A 20,011-nucleotide genomic window follows, 5' to 3' on the forward strand; every position below is an offset into this window, starting at 1 on the left:
TTCCTCCCAAGCTTTCTTTCTCTTTCCTAACCCCCCAACAGGCCGCCTGCCGGGAGTCCCAGGTTCTCCCCGCTGCTCCGCCAGCAGAGGCCTGACTCAGCCAGCGGGAGCCCCACAGCCGCAGGCAGGGGTGTAGAACGGCAGCTGGGAGACCCCCAAAGCCGGTGGCTGGGGGAGGGGCCGCCCAGCTGGGGCGCCCAGGTGTCAGTATAGCGGATGCTGCGGGAGCAGCTGGCGGCCCCCCTGGTGCCCTGCAGCAGACGCTCAGCACCTGCGCTGGCCACGCCCCCCGGGTGCTCCCCCAGCCCTCAGCCCCTGCCTCGTCCTCCCCAGCCCAGGGGCGCTGACCCCCACGACAAGGCCTGGCCCCTGGTGCGGGATTTCAGCTACAGCCCCGGCGCTGTGCAAACCACATGAGAGAGAGAGAGAGATCGAGAAAAAACCGTTTGCAGTCAGAACGAAAAGTGAGACTGAGAGAAACTGAGTGAGAAGCTCTCGGCCCCAGAAAAGCACACGTTGGCTTCCATGTAAGAAACACGGCCCGGAGGTGGGGGAATGACTCAGCTCTGGGGCCCGCGCGGCCGGGGCCGCGGGCTTCTGCCCTGCAGCTCCTGTGCGTGTGCCTGCGTGGGGGGTGGGGGTTGAGCGTGAGGGAGGCGTGTGCAAGGGTGCCCACAAGTGTGGGAGGTCATGGACATGTGCGTGCGTGTGCGTGTGCGGTGTCAGCCAAGCACGAAAGGCACCCTCTACCCCTTCACAGCAGCCTGGGCAGCTCCGCCCCCTTGCAGGGGTAAGCAGGGCTCGGAGGGGCGACTGGCCGGGAGCCCCTGGTGCAGCGGCCACAGACAGGATCTTCCTCCTCCCCGGCCTGGGGTTGGCCACTGGTCCCTGCTGAGCTGGCACCCGGCCCAAAGCCAGCTCCGGCAGGGTTATCCCAGTCTCTGGAGTCCATAGTGGTTTGAGATGAAACGCTGGCTTGATCCGTTGCTGGCTGTGTGGCCTTACGCAAATCGCCCCACCTCTCTGTGCCTGTTGCAGAATGTCCTCTCAGCTCCCGTTCCAGCAGCCGCTGGGCAGATGTCCCTGCAGGGATCTTGTGGGAGGCTGTGGTCCTGGCAGTGTCTCTGTGGTCGTTTGTTATCACCCTGCACACGGTGGCCCCTTCGCCACCTCCTGGCCTGGTTTAGCTCTATTCCCAGGCTACGTCACACAAGGTCCCAAGTCCCCAAGGTTCCCACCCAAGGAGTCCTGGAAGCACCTGCCTGGTTCCCAGGCCTCTGACCCTCCTGGGCACGCAGGCCTGCGCGGCCCCACCCCAGCAACCACACAGGAGCAGGGCCCTGTATCAGCCAGGGCAGCAGCACGTGGCTCTTAGCCCAGGGCTGGGTCACACTGCCCCCACCTCGGTGGGGAGGGCGTTCCCTGGCGCTGCCCCTCCCACTTATGGATGTGTGGGAATTTTCCAACAGGGGCCCCCTCTGAGCCAGGATTTTCTGTACCCCCCCCCCATCAGATCAGAGACCTGGAAAATTCTCCTAGCCCTCCCTGTTCCCGCCTCTACCACCAAGGTCTCTGGTCCCCAGGAATAGAAACCTCGGCAGGCCTTGGCTGCAGACGATGGGGGCTGCATGGGGCCTTGTGGTCAGGGCCAGCTCAGTGCCACGACAGGGGGATGTCCCCAGAGGCCACCCTAGCCACTCGAGTGCCCACTGTCTGAGGCCCCACCCTCACGCCACCGCCCGTGGGGCCTGGGCTTCCCCTCCTGACTTCCTGCACCCTCAGTCCCAGGTGCTGCCCAGGGGGAAGCTTCTGGGCTCCCCCAGCCCCACCCTCCACGTCTGCAGAACTCGAGTCAAGAGAACCCCAGGAAAGATGCTGTCTGCACGCGCTGGGGGCCAGGCCATTCAGTCAGGACGTCAGCCCCTCCCTCCGTGCACGCTGTCTGCGGGGGAAGGAGCGAGCCAGGGTGTCCCTGGGGACAGAGGAGCTGCTGACAGTCCTGGTGTCTCAACACGTGTTCAGTAGAAATTGCTTCTCCAAGCTGAGTGGGGTTCTCTTGTGTTTCTAAGATTTTGTTTGAAAGGCAGAGAGAGAGAGAGAGAGGGAGGGAGGAGGCAGGGAGGGGGAGGGAGGGGGAGGGAGGGGGGGGGAGAGGTCCTTCCATCCGTTCGTTCACTACCCAAAGGTTCACAACAGCTAAAGCTGGGCCTGGCTGAAGCCAGAAGCCAGGAACTCCACCAGGGTTGGTCTCAAATCCTCGCGCCATCGTCTGCCTCCCAGGGTGCACTTTAGCAGGAGGCTGGATCAGAAGGGAAGGCAGGACTCAAACCCAGGGACTCCAGCACTGGCTGCCATCGAGCGGCTCCAAAGTAGGAAGCTTTGTTGAACGAAAATGTTGCAAATTCTTAGACACTCCAAACGCCCAGGGCGGGGGTCATTGTGGGGAGTGCGCGCTTCATCTGGGTGACAGGGGCAGGAGTCGGCCACGCAGCCTCCCTCTGGAGCTGTGGGCATCAGGGACGCTCCCATTCCTGGGGGAGTTAGTAGTCTGAGGAGGACCACAGCAGTAGGATTGGGATCACACACTCCCAGCTGCACCCCCAGGGACTGGCAGCCCTGGGAGTCTTGGCTGTCCCCACCCAGCTCCACCCCCACCCCAGGAGGCTGCAGAGTCCCCTGAGGGCCTGTGCTGGGGGTGGGGGGACCTCCCTGTCCCTGCCACCATCTGCCCGAGACACAGGGTGACCCGACGCGTTGAAAGCCGGCACCAGCCAGAATCCAGCGCCAACTCCCCAGACACAGCCTGCAGGTCCCACAACCTAGACTCCTGCCTCCCTGCCTCCTTGCCTCGCTCGGTCAGGTCACGGTGTTACCAAACGTCTCTCACCCGTGCCGTGAGCTGTGTGCCACCCTGGCAGAGCAGGAGGACAAGACAGGCTGGGTCCCCACCCCAGGGATCTCACGGATGGGGCTGGCACTGAGGCGCAGCCGACTAAGCCACCGACTTCAGTGCCAGCTTCCCGTATCAGTGCTTATTCAAGTCCCAGCTGCTCCGCTTCTGATCCAGCTCCCTGCTAATGCGCCCAGGACGGCAGCAGCAGATGGCCCGAGTGCTTGGGCCCCTGCACCCACGCAGGGGACTCAGAGAGTTCCTGGCTCCTGACTTCAGCCTGACCCAGACCTTTGGGAAGTGAATCACTGGATGGAAGCTCTCTCTCTGTTACTCTGTCACTCTCTCTCTCTCCCACTCCCCTCTCCTCTTCTCTGTCTCTCTGCCTAAAAATAAATTAATTTAAAAAAAGAAAAAAGATCTCGCAGCTGAGGGTACCAGCTGGGTGGAGCAAGGCAGGCTACAGGACCCGGACCCCGGGTGCCTTGGCCAGTTCTTGGGGCTCAGGGGCCCCAGGGAGCAGACACGCAGTTGGTACCCAGGCAGGAGTTCGGGGGTTCTGAGAGCCTTGGGAAGCGGCGAGAGCGTGAATATGCCGATATATGACAGCTCTGACCTCTCCCGCATTCCAGCATCCCTGATGTCAGGAGTCTCTCGCGGCCAGCGAGGGGCAGGGCTTGAGCGGTGGCATTCTGCTGGGTGTAGCACGACGCGCGGGCGAGACTTCGACCCAAAGTCTCTGCAGGTTGGGTAAGACGCAGGGCGTCCCGTGCCCCGGCGCTGCAGCTTCCGGTCCAAGGAACCGAGTGAGAACAGAGACTGAAAGCCTTGGGAGGTGTTTTCCAGGACAACCACTTGTAACGATTTCCCGGATGCTTTAAAGCGTTCCAGCCTGAACACAGCCTGCCGAGGCCGACGCTACGCGGGCTCTGTCACACATGGGTGGCCTGGGAGCTGACCCTGGCCCCCTACAGTTTTGTAACTTTTCTTGTACATAATGGCTTCTAGAGTCTCTTCTCCCTCTGGTCAAAGAAATTCTATCCAGGCCGGCGCCGCGGCTCACTAGGCTAATCCTCTGCCTTGCGGCGCTGGCACCCCGGGTTCTAGTCCCGGTTGCCCCTCTTCCAGGCCAGCTCTCTGCTGTGGCCCGGGAGTGCAGTGGAGGATGGCCCAAGTGCTTGGGCCCTGCACCCCATGGGAGACCAGGAGAAGCACCTGGCTCCTGGCTTCAGATCAGCGCAGTGCCGGCTGTAGCGGCCATTTGGGGGGTGAACCAACCTTTCTCTCTCTCTCTCTCTCTCTCTCTCTCTGTCTAACTCTGCCTGCCAAAAAAAAAAAAAAAGAAAAGAAAAGAAAAGAAAAGAAAAGAAAAGAAAAGAAAAAGAAATTCTATCCAAGCCACTGGCTCCCACAGCTGTAAGTGGCTTTAATTTAAAGGCTCTGTGCATCACCTGCGGAACAACAAAAAACAATTTAAAACTGGGCAAAGGGCTTGAATGGACTTCTCTAAAGAAGACACACAATGGCCAACAAGCACTTAAAATCATGAAATGAGGCCTCACATCACTAATCATTAGGGAAATACAAATCAAAACCAGAATGAGCGACATTTCACACCCATTAGGATGGTGTTAAAACAAAAACTTGAGACAAATTAAACTTAGCGGAGTTTATATGAGCAATTTGCTGCCTAGGTTTACTGGCAAAATAAGCTTATGTCATTCAGTAGATACCAAAATTCGTCAGCAAGAAAACCTAAAATGGTAACTGGTTTGGGGGCCGGCGCTGTGGCATGGTGGGTAAAGCCGCCACCTGCAGTGCCAGCATCCCATATGGGTGCTGGTTTGAGTCCCCGCTGCTCCACTTCTGATCCAGCATCCCTGCTGATGTGCCCGGGAAGGCAGCAGAGGATGGTCCAGGTCCTGGGGCCCTGCACCTGCACGGGAGCCCTGGAAGAAGCTCCTGGCTCCAGTCTGGCCGAGTTCCAGCCGTCGCGGCCACTTGGGCCATGAACCAGCGGATGGAAGCTCTTTTCCTTTTCCCACTCTCTCTGTAGCTCTGCCTTTCGAATAAAATAAAAATGGACCTGGCTGTTTCATTTCTCATCTTCATAAGGAATCCAAGCACAGCTGCTGAAAAAAAATACATGTAAGCGAAGACGTCCCTCCCACCGCACGGTTTTGGCATTCTTATCACCGAGAACGGACGGCCGGAGCTGAGGGAAACCTGAACCAACGACTGAGCGTTGCACCCTGATCGCCAATGCAACCACACCCACTGGGGGTGAGAGGGAAATCCCGTGTGCAGGCATCCGAGGGAGGTGAGGAGAAGCTGCAAGGCTGAGGGCGACTTTTCACCCTAAAGCAGAATCACTGCTTGTTCCAAAATGTGACGAGGAAAAAGTACAGGGCCCCAAAACGCCACGGTGACGAGGTGCAGAACGGTCGTAAAAGACGAATCCTGCCACAGGAATTTTATGTGATTAAGTAGGCCAAGATTAGAAGGCACAATTTGTTTTTCTTTTAAAGATTTATTTATTTGAGGCCGGCGCCGCGGCTCACTAGGCTAATCCTCTGCCTTGCGGCGCCGGCACACCGGGTTCTAGTCCCGGTCGGGGCGCCGGATTCTGTCCTGGTTGCCCCTCTTCCAGGCCAGCCCTCTGCTGTGGCCAGGGAGTGCAGTGGAGGATGGCCCAAGTGCTTGGGCCCTGCACCCCATGGGAGACCAGGAGAAGCACCTGGCTCCTGCCATCGGATCAGCGCGGTGTGCCGGCCGCAGCATGCCGGCCATGGCGGCCATTGGAGGGTGAACCAACGGCAAAGGAAGACCTTTCTCTCTGTCTCTCTCTCTCACTGTCCACTCTGCCTGTCAAAAAAAAAAAAAAAAGATTTATTTATTTAAAGTCAGAGTTAAACAGAGAGAGAGAGAGAAAGAGAGAGGTCTTCCATCTGCTGGTTCACTCCCCAGATGGCCGCAATGGCCAGAGCTGCGCCAATCCAAAGCCAGGAGCCAGGAGCCAGGAGCTTCTTCTGGGCCTCCCACGTGGGTGCAGGGACCAAGGACTCGGGCCACCATCTGCAGCCTTCCCAGGCCATTAGCAGGAAGCTCCAACATGGGATATGGGTGACCCAAGAGCAGCTTAACCCACGGCACCGCCACCCCTGCCAACCACGGCCTCTAAAATCTTGTTGAATGACGAGATTCGCAGATGCGTCTTTTCTGACACTTTCCTGAGCGACGCTCAGCCCGGAGGATGTAGTCTTCAAGGAAATTAACAGAAACAACACTGACAAGTTAGGTTTCAGACAGCTCTCAGATCGCACCATCGGACTGAGTAAGAATTCCTGGAACCCAAATAAAGAAACTGATTGGTTCATAAAACGGCCAACTCAGCATCAGGCAGAACAAGCCACTGAACACCAAGGAAATGGCCTGGCCCGTTTTCATGCAACATCAGCCAGTATGAAATTGCTAAGATAATTACCTTGGGGGCTGGCGCTGTGGCACAGCAGGTTAAAGACCTGGCCTGAAGCGCCAGCATCCCATATGGCGCCGGTTCGAGACCCAGTTATTCCTCTTCTGACCCAGCTCTCTGCTGTGGCCTGGGAGAGCAGTGGAAGATGACCCGAGTCCTTGGGCCCCTGCACCCACGTGGGAGACCTGGAGGAAGCTTAAGAAGCTCCTGGCTTTGGATCGGCGCAGCTCTGGCTGTTGCAGCCATCTGGGGAGTGAACCAGCGGATGGAAGACCTCTCTGTCTCTACCTTTCTGTAACTCTGTATTTCAAATAAATCAAATCTTAAAAAAAAAATTATTTTGGGGGCTGGCGCTGTGGCATAGTGAATAAGGCCACCACCTGCAGTGCCAGCATCCCATATGGGCACCAGTTCGAGACCTGGCTGCTCCACTTCAATCCTGCTCTCTGTTATGGCCTGGGAAAGCAGTAGAAGATGGCCCAAGTCCTTGGGCCCCTGCACCCACATGGGAGACCCAGAAGAAGCTCCTGGCTCCTGGCTTTGTGGCCATTTGGGGAGTGAACCAGCAGATGGAAGACCTTTCTACCTCTCTGTAACTCTCTCAAATAAATCTTTAAAAAAAAAAAAAAAAGCCCTTTGTACCCCTCAAACTGATGACAACCACTCCTCCCATCAGCTCAAACTCTGGGTCTTTGAGAAACAACCCCAGAATAGCCCACCCTGGCGCTCCACTGGAAGGGGCCATAGTAAGTTTTTTGTTTTGTTTTGTTTTTTAAAGATTTATTTATTTATTTGAAAGGCAGAGTTACAGAGAAGTAGAGGCAGAGGCAGAGGAGAGAGAGAGGGAGAGAGAGGAAGGGAGAGAGAGAGAGAGAGAAAGAGGTCTTCCATCCACTGGTGCACTCCCCAAATGGCCGCAGTGGCCGGAGCTGCGCCCATCCAAAGCCAGGAGCCAGGAGCTTCTTCTGGGTCTCCTACGCAGGTGCAGGGGCCCAAGGACTTGGGTCATCTTCCACTGCTTTCCCAGGCCATAGCAGAGAGCTGGATCTGAAGAGGAGCAGCCAGGACTCGAACTGTTGCCCATATGGGATGCTGGCACTGCAGGTGGCAGCTTAGCCCACTACACCACAGCACCGGCCCCGGAAGTTCTTCTCTTGGGAACAATGTCAGGGCCTTGACTGTGAGGCCCTTTGCATTCACATCTCTCCACTCACAGAGAGCCCCTCCAGACTCCCGGCACTGTACACCTGTTGCAGACATCCAGGTAAACACAACGGCACCAGAGACAGGGATGGCCTTTCCAAGCTCATGGACCAAGACCTCTCTGCCATCAGGAAAGCTTCACCCCTTTTCCTATTTCCTGCTGTCCTAACCCACCCTCTTCCTTACAGGAAAACCCTGGGACAGTCTGTGGATGGCTCAGCAAAGGCTGTGCTCAAGCAGAAAACCAGAGAAGTGTGACGCGAGGGCTAACGCCCCCAAATCAGGAAACAGCTCCATTAACCTCAGGCCAATGTCCCCAGGAAGACGCCCTGAAAGCCACAGGGAGGACGGAAAGCCAGCTGTGACCCTCTGGACATCACCGCCACTCCCCGGAAACAGGATACAGGAAACCTCCCCAGCGACTCCCACCGGAGGTGTGGTGGGCGAGCAGGCCTCGGTATCCAGAGCGGGCACTGCCTGCCTGGGGCCGAGCAATTGCTTTGCTGTTCCGGACTGAAGCTGGTTAAATTCCCGCTCCACTCGCCAGGACTCCGTCCCCTTCCTGCAGGCTGGGAGGGGCCACACGAGGACCTCGGTTAGGGCCTACGCACCACAGGCGGTTAACAACCCTCCCCGCAAACACCCCCGGACGGCTCTTTTCCACCCCAAGGGCCTCTGCTGGCCCCGTGCTGCCTCCGCGCTGGCTCAGGCCTTGCCGTGCAGCTCACTCCTGCTTTCCAGAGATTCCCCCACAGAGCTCAGAACAGGACCCCCCGCACTCAGAGGCCAACCTCAAAGCAGATGAAGGCGCCCGTTTCCGCTGCCCCGCGCCGGCGGGCCACCAGCTGCATGGAACTTGAAGCTAGGCCATGCCAGAGGGGGAATCCTGGACGTTGTAGCCGATCAGCTCTCCCCAGGTTCGGCAGACTAGACGCGTTCTCCACAGGCTGGAAGAGGACGCTGGGTTCAACGGCAGCACCCAGGCAACCCGCGCGGCCTGAGCTCGCCTCACTGCCCGTGCTTCCCGCAACACAACTGGACGCCGCACCTGTCTTCCCGCAACGGTGCAGCTGCGGAAAGCCCGCCCGGCTGCCACTGCCACCAACACGGGAAGGGAACGGCTCGGGAGGAGGAGACTCGGGAGGCAGGGACGGGGGCGGCTAACGCCGGCCTGCGGGTACCCAGACTGCTGGACGGCAAGCGTGGCTGTTCCAGGGTTCCCGATCTTCACGTTTCCGGCAGTGGCTGCTCCAGCCGCTGCGACTTGTGTTCCCAGGTTAACTGCACGAGAAGGCACTCACTGCCCGAGGCCACTCTTACCGAGACACAGCCTTCTCCCATCACGCCCCAACAGACTACCACCAGCCTGGAACCTGTTGGCTCCATCGCCTGAACTTTGAACACGTTCTCACCAGTGTGGTTCAGGGAGACCCCGTTAGGGGGCGTTCTCGGGTTCCTGGCTTCATCCCGAGGGCCATCGTCAGTCTCAGCTGTGTGCAAACCTCCAGGACCCCCTGGCCTGCAGGCAGCCTCCCCCGCCCCGACCTCCCTGTGGTCAGCATGAACGCACAACCCTGTGATTCACCCGACACTGAGTCGCGGCGTCCACACCGGGGCCGCCACAGCCCGTGACAGGGCGGCAGGAAGCAGACTCAGTGCCCAGGCTCTGGTCAGTTTCTCGGCACACAGGGGGGAGGCGGGCAGGCTGAGGGTGAGGCGCCTCAGAGGCAGGGCAGACCAGCACATACAGGGATCGAGCTGTCCCAGGCAGCACGCTTTATTTACAGAGTCACAGAACCCCCGCCTCCCTGCCCAGGGCCGGGCCTCTCCGGATCCCAGGAGGGGGACAGGCTCGCGCCCACCCGAGCGGAGCCCGGCAGAGGCTTCCGTGCGTGGGCAGCCCCTGCTGGAGCAGAGGGGCCCGAAGTAGCAGCAGAAGCTCCACGCCGTGGTCCTCAGGGCTGCTGCTGCCGAGCGGCGTGGGGCTGGGGGCGCCGGGGATGTGACCAGATTGGGGTGGGGGCTGGACCCCGCACTGGCAACGCCTGGTGAATTGGAAGATAGCAGAGGAGCCACATCAGTTCCAGCCACCTTCCTGGGGGGAGCAGGGCGGGCGGTGGGGAAGGTAGAGACCCAGGGGACAGACCCCTGCACTGCCTGCCCAATCCGGTCCCCCAGGGGACCCTACGGTCCTCGGGCCTGCTCCACGCTACGTCCCTCCCAGGGGCACCCCAGGCTGGGACACAACCCGGGCCATACCAGGCGGGAAGGGCTGGCAGCCGACAGCTTCCGGTGCTGGGCCGTGGCGAACACCGACGACCACAGGTCCAGACTCTTGGGGGCCGAGCCCTTCTCTGACCTGGGAGGGAGGATGTCCCAGCCCAACAGGCAGTGCTGTGGAGGGCAGGGGTTAGAGAGCCGGCCTGAGGCAGGGCTCCCACTGGCCGGGCACAGCTCCGGGGGAGGGACTGTGCCCCCACCAGGGTAGAGGGAAGCCCTGAGCAGTGGGGGTTGCCCCCAGGACAGGGACCTGTGTACCCCGGATGACCCAGGGCCTGGTCTTTCTCATCCCTGCTGATCCTGCCACCCTGGGGCCCTGGGGGCTGGACACAGACACCGATGGCACCCAACAGTGATCACTTTACTGAACTGCCCACTCAGCCCAGCACCCCCAAGCATGTACTGCTACACCCATTTAACAGACAAACTGACTTTTCTCTGTACCCCTTCCCCTCCCCCAGCCTCAACAGAGGTGGGTGGGTGGTCCAGGACAACATCCAGGGGAAGCACTGTGGAAACGTTAAGAACTGAGTTCAAACCCCGGCTCTTCCGCCAAGGTATCTGGCCCTCGACCTCATCCTAGGGCAGGAGCCACCAGTGCCCTGAGCCCCTGAGGACTGTGCCCGGGGGTACACAGTGCTCCACCGCGGCACACCAGGGCTCCCTCGGGGAGCAGGTGCAGCCTGGGGAATCGGCCCTCCCCAAGCCCAGCCTCACTCTGTGGCCATCCCTGAGAACCTGAGCTGGGCCAGGGACAATCTCGCTCCCACCCACCCCACGCCCCGCGGCTGCTCACCCGAGGCAGGGACAGTGTGTCCGAGGCATCGAAGCTCTTGCGCCTGCGGATGCGATACCAGTGCGGGGGGTCCAGGATGGACAGCGGGACGCTCACCCTGTGCGGGGCAGCAGTGGCCTCTGCTGAGGCACCTCCCCCAGCCCCAGGCCCATCCTCCCCCCTCAAAGCCAGCAGCCCCCCAGGCTGAGGCCCCTCATGGCTGCCCCGAGATGTCCCACAGCTCTGCCACTCACCTGACCTGTGCCGGCTCCAGCAGGGTCTCAGGGCCCTGCTGCTCCCGCAGGGTCCCGCACAGGCGGCAGGGGGTGCCCGGATCCGAAGGCACCAGGAAGAGGCGGCGGTTGACGCGGTAACAGTACACACCTGCGGGCCCAGCAGACGCTGCCTCGGTGGCCCCAGCCCCGGCTACTCCCGCCCATGGGGCTGCCCCTCTGGGGAACAAGTCCTACAGTGGCTCTGGTCTTGGGCCCGTGTCCCAAGGGGTGCAGGTATGCTGTCCTCCCAGGGGCTCTCAGGAGCTGGAACGGGGGCCCAGCCAGCGCTGAAGGCTGCTGGGGAGGGGTGGGGTGGGTCAGCAGGTCACCGTCCCCAAGGCTCCCTGGGGCCGCAAGACCTCTACTGAGGCTGCTTTGGGACGTGAGGGCGGGGGCTCAGGCCAGGGCAGAGCGAGGCTGGGCTCCTCGGCAGCCCGGCGCAGGGCTCACACTCACATTCGTGGTCCCCGTCCACGCCATCGTTCTCGTGCAAACCCAGGAACCCGGGCCTGTGAGGATGAGGGGGGCGAGTGGGGCAGGTGGGAGGGCGGGAGCCCCCAGCCGCCCCAGCCGCCCCCGCCCGGCCCTGCTCACTCAGAGTGGCTGGCCGTGCACTCCTTCTTGTTGGCTTCTCGGAACTTCTGCAGTGTTGCAAAGAAGGCCTCGGGCTTGCTGGTGACGGGAGAGCTGCTGTCCAGGGACCCTGGCGAGGCCAAAGCAGCGGAGCTGCCGGGTAGCCCTGGCCAAGGCCTGGGGAGGTCCTGCCACGGCGCACCTGCCTCAACCCCGCTCTGCCCCCTCCTGGCCAGGACGGGCCCCTCCATCCGCTGTGGCCACGGGCTCTACCTCAGCCCGTCCACTCCCTCGCCACGGCTAGAACGTCTCACACTCTGGGAAATGGCGGTGAGGCAGGGCGACAGAGCCCTCGCCCTTGCAGGCTCACGGCCTTTTTTTTAAGGTTTCCTCCTTTGTTTTTTAAATATTTATTTATTTATTTATTTGAAAGGCAGAGTTAACAGAGAGAGGGAGGGACAGACTTCCATCCACAGTTCGCTCCCTAAACAGCCATAACGGCCAGGCAGAAGCCAGGAGCCAGAAACTTTCTCCAGGCCTCCCACGTGGGTGCAGGGGCCCAAACACTTGGGCCACCCTCCACTGCTTTCCCAGGCACATTAGCAAGGCGCTGGATTGGAAGTGGAGAAGCCAGGATTTGAACTGGCGCTCACGTTGGATGCCGGCACTGCAGGCTGGGGCTTTACCTGCTAACCCACAGCACTGGCCCCGATTTATTCATCTGAAAGTCAAAGTTACAGATATAAAGAGATCTTCCGTCTGCTGGTTCACTCCTCAGATAGCTGCTACGGCCAGGGCTGAGCCAGGCCAGAGCCAGGAGCTCCTTCTGGGTTTCCCTCAGAGATGGCAGGGCCCAAACACCTGTGACGTCTTCCACTGCTTTCCCAGGCACATTAGTGGAGACATGAACTGGTGCCCATGTAGGACCCCAGTGTCGAAGGAGGAAGCTTTACCTGCTGCGCCACATGGGCCCTGGGAGGCTTACATTTTATTTACATTTTATTTTTTTAGTAGTGTGTTCATTTTTTTTTTTTTTTTTTTGACAGGCAGAGTAGACAGTGAGAGAGAGAGACAGAGAGAAAGGTCTTCCTTTGCCGTTGGTTCACCCTCCAATGGCCGCCGCGGCTGGCGTGCTGCGGCCGGCGCACCGCGCTGATCCAATGGCAGGAGCCAGGTACTTATCCTGGTCTCCCATGGGGTGCAGGGCCCAAGCACCTGGGCCATCCTCCACTGCACTCCCTGGCCACAGCAGAGAGCTGGCCTGGAAGAGGGGCAACCGGGACAGAATCTGGTGCCCCGACCGGGACTAGAACCGGTGTGCCGGCACCGCAAGGTGGAGGATTAGCCTAGTGAGCCACGGCGCCGGCCAGTAGTGTGTTCATTTTGCCAGACGTTTTATCTGTGTTTTATTTGTTTTTAAAGATTTATTTTATTTATTTGAAAGACAGAGTTACATAGAGAGGTATAGCGAGAGAGAGAGAGAGGTCTTCCATCTGCTGGTTCACTCCCCAGATGGCAGCAATGGCCAAAGCTGGGCTGATCCGAAGCCAGGAGCCAGGAGCCTGGAACTTTTTCCTGGCCTCCTATGTGGGTGCAGGGGCCCAAGCACTTGGGCCATCTTCCTCTGCTTTCCCAGGCCACAGCAGGGAGTTGGATCAGAAGTGGAGCAGCCAGGACTCAAACTGGCACCATATGGGATGCCGGCACTGCAGGCCAGGGCTTTAACCCACTGTGCCACAGCGCCAGCCCCAAGGCTGACATTCTAACGTGGCAACAGGTGAAGTTGTCACCAAAGACATCTGTGATACACTATGAATGGTGACACCTGCCGAGGAGCGAGAGAGCAGGGCAGGGGCCTAGAGTGGCAGAGACACATACAGGACCCTCATCCCCCAGGTCACTCCCCAGATGGCCACAACAGCCAGGGCTGGACCAGGCGGAAGCCAGCAGCCAGCTTCTTCCGGGTCTCCCACATGGGTGCAGGGGCCCAAGCACTTGGGCCACCCTCCACTGCTCTCCCAGGTGCATTAGCAGGGAGCTGGATGAAAAGCTGAGCAGCTGGGATTTGCGCCAGCAACGCAGACTGCAACTTAACCTGCTGTACAATCACACCAGTCCTGAGCCATGTATTTTTTTTTTTTTAAGAGTTATTTATTTGAAAGGCAGAGTTACAGAGACAAAGAAGGAGACACACAGAGAGATCGTCTGTCTGCTGGTTCACTCTCCAAATGGCTGTAAAAGCCAAGAGCCAGGAGCTTCTTCCAGGTCTCCCACTTGGGTGCGGAGGCTCAAACACTTGGGCCATCCTCCGCTGCCCTCCCAGGTACACCAGCAGAGAGCTGGATTGGAAGTGGAGCAGCCGGGACTCGAACCGGCACCCACATGGGACGTGGGCGCTGCAGGTCGGGGCTTTAACCCGCTGAGCCACAGCACCGGCCTCCTGAGCCATGTAGCAGGCAGCAGCTGGGAGGCAGCGACAGGCATTCCAGTGGAGAGCAGCCGTTGAATTCTGGAAACCTGGTGAAGGCAGGGTCAACAAGAGGTACTAATGGACTGGGAGGGGGGGGACTACCTGGGGAGGAGGCGGAGCCCAGCAACCCCAGGGTCCCAGGCCGACCTCTCAGGGACAACAGCTGCTCACAAACCCCTGGAGCAGGAGCACTTCCAGACCCCCATCTGAGAATGCCCTGGGGGGGCACTGCCCTAGCGCACTACACTGCTCCTGGGAGGCCCCTTTGGAGCTGAGCCCCCAAGGACAGAAAGGAAGCAGCGGCTGTGAGTCCCCGGGGAACAGCAAGGGCCAAGCATGGCAGGTGCAAGAACCAGCAGGGGGTGGAGGCCGGACCGCAGGGAGACAGCAGGCAGGCAGGCAGGCAGAGGCACGCCACGGGCCAGCAGAGGCCAGACGGTGCCCGAGGCTGGGCGAGGTCTCTGGGTTTTGCTGCAAGTGCTGGGAAAAGCCCCTGAGGTTGGAGCAGCGTAGTGACAATCTCACTCCCGGGTTCAACACACGTCCTGGCTACTGTGTCAAAGACGCACAGCAGGGATGGGTGTTTGGCCCAGCAGTTAGACACTCGCCTCCCAGGTCAGACCGGGAGGTTCTGAGCCCTGGCTCTGCTCCTGATTCCAGGTTCCTGCCAATGCATACTCTGGGGAGCAGCAGGTGATGGCTCAAGTACTCAGGTCCCTGTCACTCACGTGGGAGACCCAGACGGAGTTCCTGGCTCCTGGCTTTGGCCTGGCCCAGCCCCAGCTACTACAGGCATTTGGAGAGTGAACCAGCAGACAGGAGAACTGTCTGTCACTCTGCCTCTCAAATTAATTCTTTTTCAAGACTCATTTTTTAAAAGATTTATAATTTTGCTGGTGCCGCGGTTCACTAGGCTAATCCTCTGCCTGCGGTGCCAGCACACCAGGTTCTAGTCCCGGTTGGGGCGCCAGTTCTGTCCCAGTTGCTCTTCTTTCAGTCCAGCTCTCTGCTGTGGCCAGGGAGTGCAGTGGAGGATGGCCCAAGTGCTTGGGCCCTGCACCCGCATGGGAGACCAGGAGGAAGCACCTGGCTCCCATCACGGCCACTTTGGGGGTGAACCAACGGAAAAAGGAAAACCTTTCTCTCTGTCTCTCGAACTCTGCTTGTCCAAACAATTAAAAATTAAAAAAAAAAAAAAAAAAAAGATTTATTTATTTATTTGAAAGGCGAAGTTACAGAGGCAGATGCAGAGAAAGGAAGGGGGGGAGGGGGAGAAGGGGAGAGGTCTTCCATCCTCTGGTTCACTCCCCAGATGGTCGCAATGGCCAGAGCTGGGCCAATATGAATCCAGGAGCCAGGAGCTTCTTCCGGGTCTCCCACATGGATGCAGGGGCCCAAGCACTTGGGCCATCCTCTACTGCTTTCCCAGGCCACAGCAGAGAGCTGGATCGGAAGTGGAGCAGCTGGGACTTAAACTGGTGCCCATATGGGATGCCGGCACTGCAGGTGGCGGTTTTACCTGCTACACCACAGAGCCGGCCCCTCAAGATTTATTTTTTATTTATTTGAAAGTCAGAGCTAGAGAGAGAAACAGAGAGAATGAGAAACAGAGAGATCTTCCATCCGCTAGTTCACTCCACAAATGGCCGCAGTAGCCAGGGCTGGGCCAGGCCAAAGCTGGAAGCCCACAGCTTCTTCCAGTTCTCCCATGTGGGTGCAGGGGCCCAAGTACGTGGGCCATCTTCTGTTGCTTTCCCAGGCCATAGCAGAGAGGTGGATCAGAAGTGGAGCAGCCAGGACTTGAACTGACACCCACATGGGATGCCACATCACAGGCAGAGGCTTACCTTGCCACACCAAAATGCCAGCCCTTCAAATTAATTTTAAATACTAAAAGCAAACAATAAACCATAGCTGCCTTATTCCTAAGAGCCAAGAGAATGGAAACAAGGCATCCACTGCGGATGAAGAGACGAAGTGCACTCCACGCATACAATGGGTATTCAGTCTTGAAAAGGAAGGGATGGGGCCGGGGCTGTGGCGCAGTGGGTAAAGCCACCACCTGCAGTGCTACCATCCCAAAGGGTGCCGGTTCGAGTCCCGGTTGTTCCACTTCCAATCCAGCTCTCTGCTATGGCCTGGGAAAGCAGTGGAAGATGACCCAAGTCCTTGGGCCCTTGCACCCACATAGGAAACCCAGAAGCAGCTCCTGGCTCCTGGCTTCAGATCGGTGCAGCTCTGGCCATTGCTGCCATCTGGGGAGTGAATCAGTGGATGGAAGACCTCTCTCTCTCTCTCTGCCTTTCAAATAAATAAATATTAAAAAAAAAAAAAAAAAAAGAAAAGAAAAAGAAAGATTGACACCAGCTGCAACACCAATGAACTTGAGGACATTATGCTAAGTGGAAAAAAAAAATACGGAGCAGGTCAGCTGTCTGATTTCACTCACATGAGCTTCCTAGAGCAGTCAAAGCCACAGACAGGGCAAGCGCTGTTAAGCCACCGACCGAGACGCCTGCACATACATGGGCCTGCCATCCTGAGTCCTGGCTACTCCGCTCCTGGTCCACCTGGGAAAGCAGCAGATGGTCCAGATGCTCAGGCCCCTGCCCCCACGTGGGAGACCCGGATGCAGTCCCCGGCTCCTGGCTCAGCCCGGCCCAGCCCTGGCTGCTGTGGGCATTTAGGGAGTGAACCCGCAGACCTCTTTCCCTGTGTCACTCCAGCTTTCAAATAAATAAATCTCAAAAAAGCAAGTCAGAGGCCGAGACGGCGGCTGCGGGGCTGGGAGGAGGTTTAAATCCGGACTTCTGGCTGGGGAGGAGGAAAAGGTCCTGGCGGCAGATGGGGGCGATGGCTGCCCAGCCGAGTGAATGCACTCAATGCCACTAACCTGCACCCCACAAAGTGGCTACGGGGTCCACTCTAAGTTCTATTTACAGACACAAGGGCAGTGGTGGGCAGAGGCCAGGGGGACACCGCCAGGCCACCGGGCTTCTGTGGGCAGTGCGAGCTGGGATAAAGGTGGAGAGAGCAGCGGAGGCCTGCAGGTGCACAAGGCTTGCCCGCCCAGGCATCCAACAGATGCGCCTTTTCTGTGCCCACAGCCGAGAGGGCGCGCACGGCCCAGCAGGTGCCCCCAGGAGGAGAAACGGGGGGGCACAGGTGGGAGCCCAGACGAGCCAGGCCTCCCCTCCGCCTCCCCCCCCGGGGGCAGCCTTACCTGCGATCCAGTCATAGCCCAGGTATGGCCTCAGGCGCCAACTGCTCTCGGGCACCTCCAAGTCCTCGCAGGTCACTGTGGACTGAGGCAGGAGACAGGGAAGGGCAGGGGCTGGGCCAGCAGGCCAGGCCCAAAGGAGGCCCCACCCTGGGGCAGGACACAAGCTGTGTCCTAACTTAAACCCTGGCTGGGGCCCGGAGCTCGGCTGGCAGCTCCAGAGCTGCAAGATGGAAGTCAGCCCTGCGTCACGGGTGGCTTGGACAAGCCTAGCTTCTGAGCCTCAGTCTTCCCGTCCACATGATGGGGCTCGTCCGCCTTCTTCCCAAAGTGTTGAGAAACTAACGACAGCCACTCATCGCACACTTGGGCTGAGCTGGACACAACTCACAATGTGTCCCGGAGGCCTATCATCCCGCAAGGGGCTGCCTGTGAGCCCATGTGTCAGACGGGGAAACTGAGTCTCAGGGGAGCTCCCCTGTGGACGCCCTGCTTCCCCTCGTTACCCTGGATACCTTGCTTGGTTGAGCCAGGACGGACCTTGGGGCCTGTGCCTCCTGGGACCCCAGGTCACCCTGCCCTGCAGAAGGTTCTGGGTCCCTGGAGTCCGTGATGGGCAGCAAGGGTGCCGAGCGGGCTCGTGGTTGGCCCAGGGACGCTTGGTGCTGGCGCCTGGCAGGAGGGAGCGAGGTCACCCTGGAGCTGACCCTGCCGAGCGAGGCCACATCACTGGGGTCAGCTTGCTGGGCGTCAGGGGGGCTGCAGGCCCTGGAGGAGGACGAGGAAGTCTCCGGGGACAGAGACACCTTGGAGTTGTAGCTGCTGCTGGGGTCCAGGCTAGACTGGAGAAAGGCGACCCGGTCACCCAGGGACCCCCTGCCAGCGCCCACCCACCCAGGCCTAGGAACTGCTCCAGGGTCGGCACTGGAGTGCCCGGGGCCACTCCCCCCCAGGCCTGTCTTCCCACCATTAGCACATCGGGCCTGCTGGACAAGAGGACCCTGGAGGCGTGGATGCTGCCTGAGGGCCAGGCAGCCCGTCCTCGCGCCCCGGGGTTCCGTGGAGGGCACCCACCTCCGAGGCTGCCTGGGCGACGAGGTGCCGCACGGCGTCCCGCCCGGCCCACAGCTGCCTCAGGAGCTGCAGGCTGAGCCGCCGCAGCCGCGCCAGCTCCTCTGTCTCCACCATGCCGGGCTCGGGCGCCCACAGCCAGCGTGGCTGCTCTGGGGGCCACAGCACGTCCTCAGCGCCGGACCCCGGGCCCAGCTCCTCCTCCTGAAGTGGCGAGAACAGGACAGGGGGCTGAGGAGGAGTCCCCGGCGCCAGGCGCTGCAATCAAAGCCCCAGACGCTCTTCAACTGTGAGGTCTGGGCTCAGTTACTACGGAAGCCGTCACTGCCTGGGCCCCTCACCTGCCTCACCAGGCTGGGACCCTCAGCACCGTGCCTGGCCCCTGGCTGGCACTGGATCCACCACGGCCAACACGGCCAGGGTACGTCCCCGTATCTGCCGAGAGAGCAAGTCCCGCCGCACAACCTTAACCGTGACCTTGGCCTGGGCGAAGCTTCCCAGCTGGTGGGTGCCATACCCCTCGGGCCTCTCCCGGCTGCCCACTCGCCTCCTTCTCTTTCCATCCAAGAAACAACCAAGCTCCAGAAAGGGCCAAGTCACGTACCCCGAGCCCCTCGGCCAGCAAGGGGCAGAGCCGATGCGCGGCTCCAGGTCCCATGGTCCGGACCCACTCCTCCCTCCCAGCCTCGGGCCCCAAGCGGTCCAAACGCCCGAGGCCCAGATTTACAACCCACCCCCCGCAGCACGCGCCCCTCCGCCTGACCCCGGTGCGCTCGGCCCTCCCGTCGTCGGGAGCCTGGACACGCGCGGGGCCTCCCCGCAGACGGCAGCGGCGCGGTGGGCAGCGGGCTCCACACACACACACACACACACACACACACGGGGTGCGGGCAGAGCGGGCGGCTCTGCAGGTGCAGCCCGGGAGGCCCAGCGGCCCGGCCCCGGCCGCAGCGTCGCCGTTTGCGCCAGGGGCCCAGGGCACGGCCCGCACCGCCCTCCTCCGGCTCCGGCCGCGCCGCGAGGTTGCACTGCGAAGGCGATGCCCCAGGCGGCCTCCCGTCCCTGCCCATCGAGCCCTTCGCGCAGACGCACCGTGGGCCCCCGGCCGAACCCCTCCTGCCGCGCTCGGCCTCGCGGGCCCCGCACTCACCACGCCTGCGAACGCCCGAGCGTTGCCCCGAGCTCGGCCCCGCCCCGCGCGCGACGCACGGCGTGGAGGCGGGGCCTCGTCTGGCCGCCCTGATTGGTCAGATGTGAGCCGCTGACAGGACGCCCAGGCGAGCGTTACTCCGCGACTGTTTCAACGTGGAGGCGGGCCAACAGCGGAGCTCCGTAGCTGATTGGTGGACTTGCGAGCCTATTGGAGGATGAGTTTTCGGAACGGGGCGGGGCTCCGTGAGATAGGCTGTGATTGGTCAGGCGCGGAGCCGGGGTCCACGCAGGGTCCGGCGGCCGCAGATTCAGAGTGTGTGGCGGACGCCGGCTGTCTCCGCGGTTGTTGGAAGTCAGGGGCTGCGGCGCGGGGCGGGTGGCCGCGGGTACCCCTCGATGCTGCTGTGGTCCACGGAATCGAGTGCCCGCGCTGTACCAGAGTCCCGGTGTACTAGACACTGATTGATTGATTGATTGATTGAGCAGAGTTAGGGAGAGACAGATGACTACAACGGCCGGAGCCGGGCCCATCTAAAGCCAGGAGCCTCCTCCAGGTCTCCCACGTGGGCACAGGGGCCTAAGCACTTGCGCCATCTTCCACCGCTTTCCCCCACAGCAGAGAGCTGG

At 60.4% G+C, this 20,011-nt stretch overlaps 1 protein-coding gene and 2 long non-coding RNA genes across 7 annotated transcripts; all 3 read right to left on the bottom strand.

Moving 5' to 3' along the window:
• Positions 1–5,774: 5,774 nt before the first annotated feature.
• On the bottom strand, positions 5,775–6,512 carry LOC138850736 (uncharacterized). The gene is made up of 2 exons (XR_011390891.1): positions 6,375–6,512; positions 5,775–6,234 (listed from the first exon to the last, which is right to left on the bottom strand). It is a non-coding gene; the product is annotated as an uncharacterized lncRNA (long non-coding RNA).
• A 1,010-nt stretch (positions 6,513–7,522) lies between these two features.
• On the bottom strand, positions 7,523–8,499 carry LOC138850735 (uncharacterized). The gene is made up of 2 exons (XR_011390890.1): positions 8,360–8,499; positions 7,523–8,137 (listed from the first exon to the last, which is right to left on the bottom strand). It is a non-coding gene; the product is annotated as an uncharacterized lncRNA (long non-coding RNA).
• Positions 8,500–9,313: 814 nt separating this feature from the next.
• Positions 9,314–19,486, bottom strand: MIIP (migration and invasion inhibitory protein). 5 transcript variants are annotated; one of them, XM_051834367.2, is made up of 11 exons: positions 18,837–18,862; positions 18,574–18,667; positions 18,236–18,436; positions 17,677–18,003; positions 17,165–17,246; positions 11,493–11,601; positions 11,355–11,407; positions 10,878–11,007; positions 10,645–10,741; positions 9,828–9,962; positions 9,314–9,613 (listed from the first exon to the last, which is right to left on the bottom strand). In XM_051834367.2, the coding sequence occupies exons 3-11, from the start codon at positions 18,347–18,349 to the stop codon at positions 9,524–9,526; spliced, it is 1,137 nt and encodes a 378-aa protein (XP_051690327.1). In that variant the 5' UTR covers positions 18,350–18,436; positions 18,574–18,667; positions 18,837–18,862; the 3' UTR covers positions 9,314–9,523. The 5 variants fall into 5 exon arrangements, with proteins under 5 accessions (XP_051690327.1, XP_017193070.2, XP_017193069.2 ...); XM_017337581.3 differs by lacking the exons at positions 18,574–18,667; positions 18,837–18,862 and adding an exon at positions 19,383–19,486; XM_017337580.3 differs by lacking the exons at positions 18,574–18,667; positions 18,837–18,862 and adding an exon at positions 19,325–19,417.
• Positions 19,487–20,011: the final 525 nt, after the last annotated feature.

This window comes from Oryctolagus cuniculus, chromosome 7 (assembly GCF_964237555.1).
Source record: "Oryctolagus cuniculus chromosome 7, mOryCun1.1, whole genome shotgun sequence".
NCBI lineage: Eukaryota > Metazoa > Chordata > Mammalia > Lagomorpha > Leporidae > Oryctolagus > Oryctolagus cuniculus.